Below are 16055 nucleotides of genomic sequence, written 5' to 3'. Positions count from 1 at the left end.
AAAGTTACCTCGACTGCCGTTTCCTCTGTTTGCCTTTCGGTTTTGCCAAGATTTTGTCTCCGTCCAGAGCCTAGTCCTCGTCCGCATCCCCGTTCTCGTCGCTGGCGATAATTATCAATGGCGACGACTTCTTGATGCGATTTCTGCTGCCTTTCCCTGGCCGGGACAATGGCCAGGACTTTGCGCTGTGTTCCATTTGACTCTGGGTGAGATTTTAATTTGCCCATAAAGGTGAGACAATTAACTGAATAATTGGATTGCTAATCTCGTGAACAATGTGCCGGGGCATGTGCCTTGCAATTAGATACATTTTACGAGCCGAGCATTATTATCCCTTGAGCTGGTTAGTTGCCTTGTGGAGAGGGTATTTGTCAATGGACCTATTATACATATACTTCGCACTGATTTGCATGTTAACAGGCTATTTAATTGAGTGGCATATGTTAATTTCGTGAATTCCAATTGCGAAGGATCAGATTTACCCAAGGACTCGTTTAATTTGAGGAAATGGTTAAACATACTCCTTCGCAATGGACGGACTCCTTTAAGGAAATACTCATAGATATGCTTATATACAAGTCTGCGTATATGAATGCATGCCATATATATATAATGCCCGACTTTACCCCCATATTCCACTTTTACTTAATGTCAGCTACTGCGCAGTGCTGCCAGATCGTTAAAAACTGACTTTAAAATTCAGTTAAAATGAACGTCTAGTTTCAAGCAGTTATGGATAAACAGCGCACCGCTAAGCAGTGCACTGCTTGCGCACTCTGCTTACATAACGTGTGCCGCAATTTTACGCAGTGCAGCCAACTTCACTGTAAACAAGTTTCGAACACACTTGAAGTTGGCTGCACGCAAAATTGACTCAACTGAAGCAAAATGCGCGCATTTTTTAAATATTTCAAAAATAAGATTTTAAAAAAATACTCAATTGATAAACAATGGGTTGTTCCCTACGTTTATAACTTTTTATACTAGGTTTATACTAGGCCCAACTGAAGACTTTTTAAGCCTTTTAATAAGAAAAATATCTCTATCAACTAGACATAAACAACATAAAAGAAAGAAAATCAAACAGAATCTCAATCTATGATTCTCGATATTTGCAAATATGTATTTTACAGAAGAATCAGCTTATAAGCAAAGGAAAGTAAGCAGCAGAGGGAAGCATTGACGGAAGGTGTACCTACGCATATGCGCCGGATACAGGGCATCTGCTAGTCGAGTACGCTCGGCTACCTGTTATTCGTATGCATGGTGATGCATATTTATTTAAATTTGAACAATTTGATCACAAATAATGCTTGACTATTTGCTTTATAAATACATGCTAATTATATGATATATTTTATTTGATAAGAATTCCTTGGATTACGCACTAAGCAACTAACTTTGTCTGCAACTACTTAAAGGCTAACATTAAACTTGATTATCCTTTGAGGTAATAATGCAAAATAACTTATACACATGTTTGTATGTACGGGAGTAATGCCCAATAAGATCGGGCTGCACTAATTCGAATATTTGATTGTCTCGTAGTAGCCGCCGTTCACCGATGTCGGGGGCGGGGTCATGGGCGTCAGGTAAACCGGTTTTAGATCGATGGGCGAGCGATCTGTGCCATGGTTGCCCGATTGCGATGGCGGCGGCGTCATGCTTCCATGATGATGACCATGATGCGGATGATGCGGATGATGCGGATGATGCGGATGATGATGGTGCGACTGCGACTGTCCCGTCTGGATTGAGGACAGGGCGGGCAGCTGCTGCAGCGACATGGAGCGCAGACCTGTGAAACCAGTCGAGGAGGGAGGAGAACAACAAACAAGATGCGATTAAAAAGCGTTTCGTTTTATGAGCCGGCGTTAAAATTCACACACACAGCGCCGCGATGCCGACGTCGACGTCGACGTCGACAGCGGCAGCAATAAAAACGTTCGAATCGACGGACGGACGGGCCATGTGCCATGTGTTGCTATGCGCTGGTAATCCGAGATCCGAGATCCAAATGCCCAGCATGCACACACAAACACGCGCACAACCACGCGCACACACACGCACACACACATTCACCGTGAACTCAGCGAGCAATAAGCTGGCTCTGATTGACAGGAACACCCAGGCAGACTGACGGACGGGCGGTGGGGCACTTACCGTTATCCAAGCCGCTGCCACTTGTTGCATAGGAGTAGCCCGCGGCCACGAGACTGGCGGCTGGCGCATAATCACTTTGAAGCGCCGACACCGGCGAACTGGAGGGGCCCGCCGTCGAGGACATGCCCAGCGCCGAGTGCGCCAACGGCGGCGTGGGTGAGCCATTCAGATTGTTGCCCACCGACGTCAGGCAGGTTATGTTCGAGTACTGGGGCAGTGTGCCCACGGCCACAGCTGGCGCGCCGCTGTGCGCCGCATGCACGTTCCAGGCATCGCCGAAGCCCTGAGCCGCCGTGGAACCTGCTCCGGCCGCAGCGCTATAGTCATAGCTGGCATACGTGGGCGTCGCATAGAAGTTGGCCGTGTCCTGGAAGGTATTTGCAATGTAAGGATCACAGTATAGAATAGCTTCACACTTGGCTTACCATGCCCCCATCCGCGTAGCTGCCGCTGTAGAAGCTGTTCGGATTGACGGCATAGGTCTTGACCTTGATCTTGGAGCGATAGCCGCGCGGACGACGTCGCAGGCTGCCCTCATCCTCGAACAGATGCGCCGAATTCTCATCAATGGTCCAGTAGTTGCCCTTGCCGGGCTTGCCCACGCCCATACCCTTGGGCAGCTTCTTGAAGCACTCGTTCAGGCTGAGATTGTGACGCACCGAGTTCTTCCAGCCGACGTAGGGTCCGCGAAAGAACTCATAGCTGCCGGCAAAACAGATAATGCAAGTTTATTTACTTGGTTTCAGCTGCCCAACACTCCCTCCATATCGCCTGCCCACCCTCCATTCCCGATCCGGTCTAATGAGCTTTGGGTGTCCGTCACAAAAGCCAATTAAAGATTTTCGGGCTCACAGACGAGCGCAACAACAAACAAACGACGTCAGCGCGAAATCCTCTCACGCATTCACGCGTTGTCAAGTCCCAGCCACGCCCCGCTCCGCGTCGTCTCTCTGGTCTCTGTCTGGTTCCCAGTCGCGATTGTCGCCCATTATCCAAACATATAAAGTGCCATGCGCTGAGAAATATGAGCAATCAAAAGGATGCGCCTGCTCGAGCTGCGTCTTGGCCCCGGCTTGTTGTGGCCCGACTTGGCTGGGCTTCAGTCGGGGCTTGGGCTGGGGTTGGGGTTGGGGTTGGGGGAGCTGCTCATATTTTGTTGACTAAATAAAATCGGAGGCAAGTAAATAAACGCAAGCGACACACATGAAAATCGAAACACTTTTAGGTGCCTCGCGTTGCCGGTTGCCAATTCCCCCCCCTCGATCACCCCCGGCCCACTCTCATGTCGGCTGTATCTGTGTCCGGTGCCCGGTGGCGGGGTGTCGATGTCGGTAATGGGTCCCAGCACGTTACTTGAGCCCGCGCCGCTGCCTTCGGCGCTTGGGAATGCGACGATCGACAAATGTCAAGACGGAGCCATTTTAGGGGCTTTAACCAGATACCAGATACCTGTTCATTTATAAGCGTAGCAACTAAGAAAGAACTAACTAAACTAAGTTCCTGCTCTATCTATGCAACAAACGAGTGTGTGCTGTGATCGGGAATGCCCAACTGGAAGATGCTCTGCAGCAAGCTAAAAGCTCTCTGCGAAAAGCTTAGAGAAGGATTTGGAACTGAAAATGGAACTTGGAAGGCTGTCTACAAGTTTAATTGAACTGCATCTGCGTAGGGTATACGAGAATAAAAAGATCGGAAAGAGAGCATATAGCTTTTAGACAGACAGGCCAGATAGATGCACCAAGTAAAGTATAAATATTTATTTAGTTTAATTGAAATATATGAAATCTTCTAGGCTGCTGCTCCAGATCAAGCAGATATACTGTATATATATACAATATATATATATATCTAAACTTTATAGAGTTGCAGCTAGCTTTGCTTTGGATGTTTTCTTATCACTTGCTAAAAGATGACTTAGGATATTCTAAATATCTTTTATCTTAAAGCATAGAGCTCTTGAATTTTAACTGATTTTTATATATCATATAACCCATAGATTATGTACAACATGGGCCTATTTTTGGACTTTATGTTTTCAAATTTTTTCCGAAATATATAATCAAGTTTCTCAGTTGCCTATGGAATGTATCTTTTCCAAGAGAAGTTTCATAGAGTTATGTGAAAGGAACTTTGGTTATCTTAGGTTAATTCCTTGATAATATCTGATAATATATCTATTATTAAATCTTTAACAAGATCTGTGTGATTATATCTTTGATTAAGTCTTTGATTATATCTTTGGTTGTATCTTTGATAATATCTCTGATTATATCTTTAGCTATATCTTTGGTTAAATCTTAAGCATCATATTCAATCATATTCAAGCTCTTAGAAATTCTGTTAAAGTGAAACACTCTATAATTTCTTCAATCCCTACATTTCCCAATAACTTTATGATTTCTGATAAGGCAATCTTCTATAGCTCCGTCTTGGACATTGACGATCCCGCAAACACTAAAAGCCTCTCAAGCTCTTAAGCTCAACAACATATGGTCCCTGAAATTGGATACTCTCCATTTGGAGCCTCAATCTCAAGTGGCCCTTTTGCGATTATGTCAAAAGGGAACTCGATTCCCATTCCGTTTTGATAGATTTCTATATGTTGGACCCACCTCTTTTGCAGATATGCATAGATCTCGCTGAGCGTCAGTTTGCCCGTGGGCGACTCCTTGATGGCATGTCCGATCATATTGATGTAGCTCAGGGCTGGCTTCTCCGGCCGACGTGTGCCCGACTTCTTGGTCGTGTCCGGCGTGCTGTTATCCTGTGCACTGGAGCCCGTCGCCTTGGACTGCGCCGCGCTGGAGCTCTCATGTGTGGCATTCGCTGGCGTCGTTTCGGAGCCGTTAAGCGACTTGGCTGGCGAGGAGCTGGCGCTCGAGTAGTTCATGCCGTGGCCATGGGCATTGGCTATGACCTGCGTGGGCGAGGACGAGATGCGCGGCAAATAGCTGCCGGATACCGGAGAGTTCTGCTGCTGTTGCTGCTGCTGCTGCTGCTGCTCCGCCTCGTGCATGGCCAGCTGATGATAGTCGTTGGCGCTCAGTATGGTGTTGTTGGAGCAGTACTTGATCGTGGAGGTGTACTGATGATTCATCGGCTGCAGCTGCAGCGGCTTCACCACCGACGAGCTCACGTACATCTCCTGATCGGTGGGCGTCTTCGAGCTGGAATTGGGTGATACCGAGCCCACCGAATGGGCAGTCATTAGCACGCCATATGCTGGTATCGGACTTGAGGATGCCGGCGGCGTGCCCATGCTGTGCAGCGCACTCAGTCCGTAATGCTGCTGCTGCTGCTGTTGCTGCTGTTGCTGCTGTTGCTGCTGCTGCTGTTGGGCGGTGGGCGTGACATTGCCAGCGGCATCCACCGTGGTTGCATAGAACTTGCGATCCATGTAGCTGATGTTGGGCTTCTCATCCACCAGCTCCGTGGGTGAATCGCCGCCCATCAGCTGGAAACTGCCAGCGGGCAGCGTGTTCCCAGCGCGATACAAGTGCGTGGGTGTGTGATGCGTGAAGGTGTGTGCGTGCGGATGCGCTTGTGTGTGCTGTGCGCTGCCCAGGTGATGGTGCGGATGATGGTGATGATAGTGGGCGCCACTGACAAACCCGCCTAGCTGATCAACGCCCATTGTGCGGCTGTTTAAATCGGATGCCACTTCTTCACTTTTGATCATTTTCTTTAATATAATAATTACGTTTTTTTTTTCTTTTTTATTCTAGTTGGACGCACCGAAGCTTTGTCGTTTTTTTTTATTTCTTATTTTCTTAACAGTTTTATCCGTTCCGTAATGGATAGAACCGCGCGGCTTCGCTTTACTCGCCTAACTGTAAACTGTTTGCGTTCTCAACGCGTGCGTTGCTCTCATTCTGCTCGGGCCGCGGCGACGCTGCGATCCTACGACGCGGCGCTCCACTTGAAGCTGTATGTGTTCTTTTTTTAGTTCGCCTACGCCTTACGCTCACTCTCTCCCACGCTCTCTTTCTGTGTGCCTCTCATTCCAATTTGACTTGCAGCTAATTGGCTTGGCTTTTGTTCACATAACTGTTTGCTCTCTTTTTCTGCTTGCTCTCTCTCTCTCTCCCCCTTTCTCTGCTTTTGCATGTCTGTGACATGACTGTGGTAATTGTTATTGGAGCCTGGTCTATGCATTGGCATGCAAGATATCCAGGTACAGGGAGTGGGAGTGGGCGGATGGGTCTTAAGTGGGAATTACAGCAATCTGAGAGAGCGGCGTGTTGTATGGTGACTCGTTGGAGTATACATATATATATTTATGCATGTGTGTATATAGACTGCATACATAGGCTATATACATAGGCAGTATTTGGAAACTGGGCTGCTTATAAAAACTTAATTTTCGATTTATTGTTGCTTTTGGAAGCTCATTGTAGCTCGATCAGTATATAGATATAGATAGATGGATAGTTTGATCAAGATATTGAAAAAATAAATAGCTCTGAATCAATAGGCTTCGGCTAGGACAATATCACATCCCTATACTCTACCAAGCTGGCATATATGTCTTCTTTATGCGATCAAGTATTTCTCGCTCTATAAAATGATTTTAGGATTTTATTATTATAATCTCTTCTATTCGACAAGATTAAAATAGTTTTAAAGTCTAGAAAGAGTTTCAATTGTGAAATCGAGCACTTAAAAAGTAGAAAAATAATTCCCGAATACCATAACGCTGTCATTCTCAACAAAATCTCAAGGAGTTCTATTGCTCAAACGGGCAGCCACAATGAGAGACACATCATTAGCATTGAGTTGTCTTAGCTCCCGTCGAGCGTATATTGGTCTCCTGCGCCTTGCACAGTCAACAGTTAATAAATAGTCGAAAAACCCCGAACTCGAAACCCCAATTACTGCGAATGAATTAACATTTAGCATTCATGGAAAGGAAACAAACCGTTCGCCGTTTGCTTCCAATGCTGGCGGCATTCAAACGAGCTGTTAATTGATTTAGTCGTTCGTACGGCTCGGCCCCGGCCCCGGGTCCGGACCTGGGTCTCACCGCCTCCAGCTGGGGGTTGTGTGTCTCGTAGCTGCTCCCTGAGTGCCGCCATTGCTGTCAGCACTACGCCGACTCGCGACCGTGACGACGACGACGACGATGGCGACGCGGCCGCTCTCCGCTCTTCGCGCTGCGCTCTTCGCTCTCTGCTCTCCACACGCATATTTTGTTGTATTCTTTTTTTTTCGGTGCGCAGAGATCGAGCAACGTTTCAATCCCCAAACATACACACACACACACACACGCACAGCTAGCGAGAGACACACGGAGGCGGAGTTTTGTTTACATTAAACGAATTCTATTTGTCGAACGCGTCAGGCACGATTGGCGCTGCTGGCAGAGGCAACAACAACAACAACAACAACAACAACGCACATTTTGTTAGCTATATAATGTTTTTTTTTGTTGCGTTCAATTTTATTTGACTTTTGTGCGGCCTGAAAGATATTTTAATTTCTTTTTGCAAATATATCACAATCAGACAATTTTCCAAAGCACTCGCCATTTTCAGAGTATTTCGTGGAAACCGCAGACAATAACCGCAAAGCAACAACAACAACAGCAACAACAACAACAGCTACAAATTGGGCAATTGCGGAGCATTTTTCAGCACAGCATTTAAAGTCAATGGGCACAAGACACACACACACACACACACACAAATGTGCATACAGTGAAAGCTGCCTAGGACGACCGTAGGGTTACATTTGCACACTCTAAAGCAAGGTACGCCTATTAGAGGGTAAAATGGGCAGGGCCCGCTCCATTATCATGTTTAAGTGGACCGTCCGTTTGTTGAGTTTTCACTGTATTTGTGTGCACACTCGCCCGCACACACTTCTGCCATGCATTAAAGCCTTTGGCTAGCTGCCTGTTGGCCTCTGCGGACACAGGGGCTATAAATTATTTTTACGTTTGATTATTATTATTTCTTATTCTGGGTTTTTGCGTGCTGTTTTCGTCCATTCGTTCCATCCAGAATTTATTTGTGAGTGAGGAATAAATTAAACAGGCATCGCGCACTGCGAACCGAACAATACAATACAATACAATGTGCCATAGCTGGGCTGGTTGGCATCATGGCCACAGTTTAAATCAGGCGATTAATTAATTGCCCAGGTGTGAAGAAAGATTTCAAAGAAATCGCTCACGTTAACAAATGACATTGGGTGAAGTCAAAAAAAAATAAGACTAGCCTAAAGGTATTACTCATAGCAGGTTCTATTAATCAATAAACAACGACCCAGAAAATAACTTAAGTATTTTGATGAAAAATATATTTCGAGAAATATGTTTTTATTGATTTCTAACAGAAATTGATTTCACATCAATTGGAAAACCATTTTGATTTTTGTCTTTTTGCAAACGTTTGTATTTTATATTTTGTCCGAATTCTTTGTGCCCACCCCCCCCCCCCCCCCCTCCACCCCTGCTGCTGGAAAATTTCTTTGACATGACATCGCGCCTTGTATTTATAGCCAAATCGTATCCAATGCAAAGCCAAACTGTGCGTCATTTTAACTGGGTCAACAGTTCCGCCAAGATATATATATATATATATAGGTTTGCCATTTGGTAGTCGGGATTTGATGCTGTGTGGTCCGTTGGCAATTCCGGATGCGAGTGCTCCGTTAAGCACGTGCATAACAAACAACAAGTCCGATGAGGGAATTCCCAAACAAAACTCGTCATCTTCTCCATTCAGTTTTCAAGTTCAAATATAATCATAATAAAGATAAGCATATACAATACATCTCTCTCTCTTGATATTCCTCTTGTTGTTGTTGTTGTTGTTATGGGCTTCTTGTACGGCGTTTGTTTTGCTTTTAATTTAATGTTAATGTTATTAAATGGCCAAATTGTTTACTATTATGGACGTTTGTAAACAAAATTATGTATACGACGCGTCTGCCGCAACAAGTTGAGTTGTAGTACACAAAGCGGCCAATCCCATTGATACATCCTCTCTCACTCGCACTCACTCGCTCTCTCTCGCTCTCTCTCTCTATCGTCTCGCCGTCTCTCTCTTTCCGCGTAATGCAAAAGAACACCAAACAATACCAAATGCCGGCCATGGCCAGCATTGTTTAAACTTGCCTCGTGCTGTAGTTTAATAAACATCTAACAATTAAACACACGATTCCTTCGGGTCTTGGATAAACCTACCACCCCCACCACCTCCCCCGCCTCCCTCGCCCCCTTTAGCTGGCCAGTTGTATACAAGTTGGAGCTGCGGCGCCTTTGTTTTTGCACACTGACCTACAACAACTGGGAAAGCAAACAATTGCAGCTTCCACGGACACGCCCTGCCACCTGGCCGTCCCCCAGCTCAGACGTTTATTAAACTGTTGATCCGCCGGACAATAAATAATCAAATAGTCCAAAATTCAAAATATTTACACGCAAGCTGCGGCGTGCACAAAATATGCCGTCTATAGTTAGGAATTTCCTTCTTTTTCACACGCAGTTCCTTCCTTTCGTTTTTTTTTTGTTTTTTTGCTATTGGGCTTTTGTTTAAATATTTACAATTTTGCTGTGCAAATTCTTGCTTAGATCTGGCCAAATAGTTGGTTTGCCTTTATGACTTTATAAGCACAGTCATGGATTTGTTTATGCCCCAGCTTCTGTGCAGAGATTCAATCACGTGAGACGCATTTGCAGAAGAATTCAACAAAAAGGAAAAAATTTAAAATTACAAACAATTTATATTTATTTCTATATACATTTTTAATTAAAATACCATTTCCCTATGGCTTGGTTATTGTGTTTTTCCCACGACTTTAATGATGTTTTTTTTTTTTTTGTAAATATTTATAAGATATTTTTACGCTTGAGTGGAGAATCGCTTTTGGGCTGATGTTTGGAATGGAATTGGTGACAGCCAAACAAACTAATTAATAAATAATAAAAAAAAATCGGTGAGAATAATAAATAGAAGAAAACTAACATATAAACTATATACTATTATCTACAATTTATGGAGGTATAGAAAGAAAAGGTCGCAAGTTTTATTATTACTTTAATTATAATTAAAGTATTTTTCGTATTATCATTGTTAATATTATTAGCTTCATTGAAATTATTATTTATTTAACTGATGTGTGAGACATTAGAATAGCAGAAAACTTTAAAAGAAACTATTATGAACAAATTTATAGAATTATTATTGTAATATTATTATTAATGTATTATTCGTATTATCATTATCATTAATTTTGTTTATTATTATTATTATTATCATCTTCATTATAATTAATATCATTTTTATTATTTTTATTATCATTAATTTTTTTATTATTATTATTATTATTATCATTTTCATCATTATTATTATTATTATCATTATTATTTATATTATCATTATTAATATCATCATTAATATCATTATTGTTTTAACTGATTCATGGGCTTTGAGCCCTGATGCTCGCCATTTGATTGATCTCGAAGACAACTTATCATCAGGCAATCGCAATGGTACCCATTCACAAGTACGCTTTGGCTCTTTTGTGGACTTAATATACGAAATGCCAAAGTGCCAGATAAGAATTGAACAAATTACAAGGCTAATTCTGGCCGTTTCATCTATTTTCGAGTGCCTCGTCACGCTGCTGTTGCCACACACTTGGCACTCGGAGCGGAGACAGGTTCTGGGGCGGCCATTAACACCTTGCCGTGCGATTACAATATCAAAATGGCCGCCGACTTTTGCGCAAGATGGCCAATACGACGTGTGTTTGGCTGCCAGCTGCCATTGCCAAACTACTATGCAAACTGTGGCAAGACAATAAAAGCTACAGCACACACACACACACACACACGCACACACGCACACAGAGTCTCGGGAAGCTGCGGGAAGCCTGCGCTGACCGGGCGTTTGGCTGTCGAAGCTGGCGCAATAAAATTGAACAATTTATAGACTTGCGTTCCATTTGGTGCGCAATAATTGCGCCAAATTTAACAGAAATTAAGAAGGAGAAAAAACACACACACACACACACACACAGCCAAATTCTTTCAAAAGCGCCAACAGCAAGGCGTGCGATACGTCCGTCCGTCCGTTTGTCCGTCCGTCTGTCCGACTGTCCGACTGTCCGTCTGTTTGTCGAGCCTCAGCTAAAGCCATTTTTACTTGGCACTTGGTTGGCATTGTTTAGCTTTTGGCTTAATAGCCGGCACTTAAAAATGCGTTGACTCACGCAAAGGTGAACGAGCAACACGGAAGGTGAAACGTGGCACAGGTAAGAGAGTTGCAACAGGAAACAGAGGCAGTCAAACCGAATTTATGACTGCGATTTACGCGCTTTTCAACGTTCTTCAATTACAAATTTGGCCGTAATTAATCTTTAGTTAGATGGTCAAACGTCTCGCTTGTGGTATGTGGCATGTGGCAGCGACTTGCTACGTGCAACCGAACCACGATCCACGATCTTCGAACTTTTGGCATCTGTTTCGTTTCAATTGACGCGTGTTGTCGTCATTGATTCTTGGGAATTTGCTGTTGCCTGTTGTTGTTGCATGTTGTTGTTGCCTGTTGTTGTTGCCTGTTGTTGCTGCTGCCTGCTGTTGTCGCTCGCATATTTTGCTTTGTTCTTGGCCTTTTGTACACTTTAATCTCAAGCTCTTTCCGCCTTTCGACATTTTTTATTGGCCGGCCTTGCGGGTCGGCGCACCTGTGCGGCATGTGGCAACGGAAATGGCACAAGAAATGTGAACGCTGCGACTTATTGACAGCACAATGCTTGAAGAAACTGGGCCACAAATTTCCATACAGTCAATGAAATATCTCAAGATCAAATACAGTAAAACCAGAGTAAAGTAAACCCAAGTGCAGGGAATCAACCAATGCATGGGCTGCGGCTCAAGTGGCTCGGAGGGAGGCCAATATGTAAATTTGGGTTAATTGTAGGCGACATCCTGACGCAGCAACAGTCCGTAATGATTATCCGGCGTAAAACGAGGCGCTGACAAATATTTTGACATGGCGTCGCCGAGACATTGTCGCTGTGGTTCGAGTCCACTTGATGCTCGGACCCGGACAGCCGGGCAGCCGGGCAGCCGGGCGACCAGGCGACCGGGCTAATGTGTGGTCGCCACTTGAGATCCGGTAGCGGGGTCGGGCAAATGTGAAACCCAATACCGAAAAATTCAAATACAAAACCCGAGCCACAAATCGAATTGAATGACATGTGTCAGTTGGGTAATTAATCTTGAGATTAATAATCGAAATTGCGCCCGTCAAAAAACAACAGACTTTTGTCCAGAAAATAAACTATTCAATAATAAGTTCTAAGAGGTTAAGAAAGTATTCATAAAGAAAACATAAGGTTACCTGTGCAAAAACCTGAACTTTCCCTAGCATTTCGACAATATCATAGTTCCTTTAAAAAATCAAATATTCCATCAAGATTTTCGAAAACTGGAAAATCAGTTCAAGATCCCAGCAAGCGATGAAAACATTAATCCATGTCATTTAGTATTCAGAAAGATTTGCTTTAGTATATACAGAAACGAGCTATCGTAGACATCAAATTGAAATTCCAAAAAACAAAAAAATAAATTAATAATGAATCGTTTGATAAATATTTCGGTTTTAAAATTGACCGACAACTTGATAGGCAACAGTCGAACTTTAAGTGGATCCGGTAAGAAATATTCGGCCGATAAGAAGGATCCCTGCAAAAAGGAAGATCCCTGCAAAAAGGAAGATCCCTGCAAAAAGGAAGATCCCTGCAAAAAGGAAGATCCCTGCAAAAAGGATGGCGACAAAAAGAAAGATTCCAGCAAAAAGGATGATAAAGGCGGAAAAGACTCTAAGGACAAGGGCGGTTGCGAAAAAAGTGCGTATCACACATCATCTGCACTCTAAAAATATGTATGTAATCCTTTACAGCAAATGTATCGACCGCGCCACGTTGTAAAGATGGTAAGGGTAAAAAGTAGGCTTCATCATGTGCAAGACGCGCTCTCCTGCATTCCAAATGTTGGGTATTTTTGGACACTGACCTGGCCTGGCGCCTTTGCAAATGTGCAAACGGAAGAGCAGTCCACATAATGGATCACAAATTACCCAAAAACCCAAACGCAACATGAATCAGTTGTAGTTTATAGCTGGCCGAGCACACTGAGATCATAAAACGCGAACGCTCGAGACATTATAAAGCCATAAAGCAACAAGTAAAATCGGCGCACAACAACAACAACAAGAAAAAATATAAGAAGAAGAAATCCCATAAAGAGTGATAAAAGTCGTAACGAAACTGTGAATTTCCATGCGGGCACGCTGAAGTCTTACGATATGCTGATCTCAAGATGGAAGCGCATACAAATTTTAAATATATATTTATTGCAAAAGCGAAAAAAAGAAAAACATCTTTTCTAATAATTGCATTGTTCGTTGGAAAAACTGCATCATATCGGCTGGCAGGTGCTTAAAAGCTCCCACGTAGCCGCATTGCTCGGATCTGGCAACCATCTGATCTGGCAACCATGACAAAAATATTCAACCGTTAGGCTGCAGCAACGGGAAATTCATAAATTTCACACCCAGAGCCAAAGAAACCGTTTTTATGGCAATTCAATTGCACTGGCACTGATATTTGTTTCCTGCTGCTGCTTCTGCCCAGATCCGTGCACCCGTTCCCGGGCAGGTTGCAGCCGTATGGCCATATACGATTTGGTTTTCCCTATGCTTCATGTAAACAAATTCTAGACACGGGCCCGCACTTGTGTGTCGACTGCTGCCGTTCTGTGCCCAAGACTCAATAGTCGAAAAACTATTTTTCCTCTATATATTTCCCAGTCTTTTCCGATCGATCGGTTTCTACATCTTCTCTATGTATGTGTGTGTGTGTTGCGCACATTTTTGTCTTGTTGGGCTCTCTGTATTTTGGGTAATTATTACTTTTTTCAATGTAAACAATTTGAATGCTGCTAATTTTAGTTAAATACTTGCACATAATTCTTGATTTTACGATTTTGCGCCCTCGTTTTTGCCGGGAAATTAACCTAAACGCCCTGGCCTAATCATTTCAACAGTTTGTGTATTAACTGGAATGTCGCAATTATTTCCAGTCTTGGTATTTTTGATTTTTAGTACTTTTCGGATTTTCAACTCTTTCAACGGACATTTACAAGTTTTGGTATTTATTTTCTGTAGTTGTCAGCCCATTGACTTGCTCGACGGCTTTGAAAAGTACCGAAAATCAAACGATTGACGCAGCCGACGATCGACGGGCGGTCGGGCATCCATCAAGCTGGAAGTGCAGCTGGGGGTGGAGGAGCCATCTATAGCTGTTCCAGTTGAACAGCCGCCGTGTGTCTGTTCGACCTTTCAACGCATAAAAAGCCGCTGCGCAAAGTTTTCCAAAAACGATTTTTTTCTTCTCTTCAAATTATCGACGAAATTAATCTTAATCTTGAGTTTGCCCTGGCAATCTGGCAACACATGTGCTAAACGGTGCCTGCTTGAGTGTGTGTGCATAGGTGTGGGTACATGTGCATGTACACACACACACACACATACATCTACATATATACATATCTATTTCAAGGCCTTGGCGTCCTTTAACTGTTGTTGTTGTTGCTGCTGCTGCTGCTGCTGCTGATTCTGCTGCTGCTGTTGTTGTTTGCTTTGGTTTTTGTTTTTGTGCGCGCGCCGATTGAAGTTTGTCCGACGCCGACGTCGACGTTCGTCAAATTTGTTGGCATCAGCAAACGGTTTTTATTCAACGCGAAACAACAGCAACAAGAACAACAACAACAAGAACAACAACAACAGCAGCAGCGACAGCAGCAATGCTGATGATGATGCCGATGACGAGCAAGACAGGCGAGAAAGAGGAAGACGGCATGCGCTTTGCATGCGCCGCCTTGCACTCGCGCGACTGCCACCAATTGGACCACCCAAAGCGTTGAGCTTCCGCGCTCCTCTTGCCTATCCACCCCATCCCCCAACCCCCAACCCCTAACCGCATAAATCCATATTTCTCTAGCTGCTGCTGCTGCCGCTGCTGCTGCTGCTGTCGTCTTCGCCAGCGTCGCGAACGCCGTTTTACTTTTTACGATAAATTACAAAAGCAATGCTGCAATCATTCATTCATGCGGGGATCCCAAGCCCCCCGCTGCCGTCCTCAAGCGTGGTGTAAACATGTGTAAATCATGACCCGTTGATGGCCTCCACGTAGACAATGCGCTTGGGGGCGCAGGGCGCAACATGTGACGTCCTCGCCGCTGACGTTGTTGCTACGTCGGCAACTTTTGCACTGCGACCCCAGCTCGCTTACAGTGCTTTTCCAGTTTATGTAGATAAATGAGTTGTGGAAAGCTGTTCCAGCCTGACAGCCGCCCTGCAGATCTCATTCCATTCCAGTTCTCGTTCGATTTCCAATAAGTACGAACGATTTCGGAATGCAACTGCTGCCATTTGGCGCTGTTGGCTGTTGTTGGCCGCCAACGTAGTTCGACATTCCCATTCCCATAATCGTATTGTCCCAAAAGGCTAAAGCAAATATTATTTATTTGTGTGCATGTGTGTGTGTGTGTGTGTGTGTGTGTGTGTGTGTGTGTGTGTGTGTGTGTGCGCGCCTCCTCGGGCTCTGAGAACTTTTTTCGGTTTGTGCGCATACGGTTTGTGGGCAAAGGCCGTGCACTTCCGAGCCGCACACATTTTTGTGTGTGTGTGTTTTTTTTTTTTGTTTGTTTATACTTAAAGCGTTATTTCAATAAACATATCATGGCAAAGGGCAAATTTTTGATATTGAAATTTTGTTACATTCTCAAAAACGTGCAGCCCAAATATGCAACTTTTTTATGTTCTAACGACAGCCCAGCATTTTTATTATTTAATTAAACCAAATAATTTGTTGCTAAT

The 16055-nt window shown here is 44.0% G+C and overlaps 2 protein-coding genes across 3 annotated transcripts; one reads left to right on the top strand and one right to left on the bottom strand.

Annotated features, from left to right (window-relative positions):
• Nucleotides 1-1327: 1327 nt before the first annotated feature.
• LOC115771116 (forkhead box protein biniou) lies at nt 1328-5888 on the bottom strand. Its single transcript, XM_030716680.1, has 5 exons — nt 5504-5888; nt 4776-5461; nt 2589-2865; nt 2164-2530; nt 1328-1798 (listed from the first exon to the last, which is right to left on the bottom strand). Exons 1-5 carry the CDS (start codon nt 5840-5842, stop codon nt 1521-1523), a joined length of 1947 nt encoding a protein of 648 aa, XP_030572540.1. The 5' UTR covers nt 5843-5888; the 3' UTR covers nt 1328-1520.
• Nucleotides 5889-12685: 6797 nt separating this feature from the next.
• LOC115771203 (sperm-specific protein Don juan-like) lies at nt 12686-13547 on the top strand. 2 transcript variants are annotated; one of them, XM_030716803.1, is made up of 2 exons: nt 12686-13023; nt 13107-13547. In XM_030716803.1, exons 1-2 carry the CDS (start codon nt 12750-12752, stop codon nt 13124-13126), a joined length of 294 nt encoding a protein of 97 aa, XP_030572663.1. In that variant the 5' UTR covers nt 12686-12749; the 3' UTR covers nt 13127-13547. The 2 variants fall into 2 exon arrangements, with proteins under 2 accessions (XP_030572663.1, XP_030572662.1); XM_030716802.1 differs by having other exon boundaries at nt 12687-13023; nt 13077-13547.
• Nucleotides 13548-16055: the final 2508 nt, after the last annotated feature.

Source organism: Drosophila novamexicana, unplaced genomic scaffold (genome assembly GCF_003285875.2).
Source record: "Drosophila novamexicana strain 15010-1031.04,08,12 unplaced genomic scaffold, DnovRS2.1 tig00000024-arrow-pilon, whole genome shotgun sequence".
In the NCBI taxonomy this organism is placed as follows: domain Eukaryota; kingdom Metazoa; phylum Arthropoda; class Insecta; order Diptera; family Drosophilidae; genus Drosophila; species Drosophila novamexicana.
The sequence above is the reverse complement of the archived record's forward strand: the minus strand, read 5'-3'. Positions and strand labels throughout refer to the sequence as shown.

Bases quoted from the DNA above. Each gene is read 5' to 3' on its own strand.
- LOC115771116 (XM_030716680.1), bottom strand. From the start codon at position 5,842: ATGATCAAAAGTGAAGAAGTGGCATCCGATTTAAACAGCCGCACAATG. The intron at 2,866-4,775 runs GTGGGTCCAACA...TTTTGCCGGCAG, and splicing joins TATGCATATCTGCAAAAGAG to CTATGAGTTCTTTCGCGGAC. The intron at 1,799-2,163 runs GTAAGTGCCCCA...CTGGTTTCACAG, and splicing joins TGGCAGCGGCTTGGATAACG to GTCTGCGCTCCATGTCGCTG.
- LOC115771203 (XM_030716802.1), top strand. From the start codon at position 12,750: ATGAATCGTTTGATAAATATTTCGGTTTTAAAATTGACCGACAACTTG. The intron at 13,024-13,076 runs GTGCGTATCACA...AATCCTTTACAG, and splicing joins CAAGGGCGGTTGCGAAAAAA to CAAATGTATCGACCGCGCCA.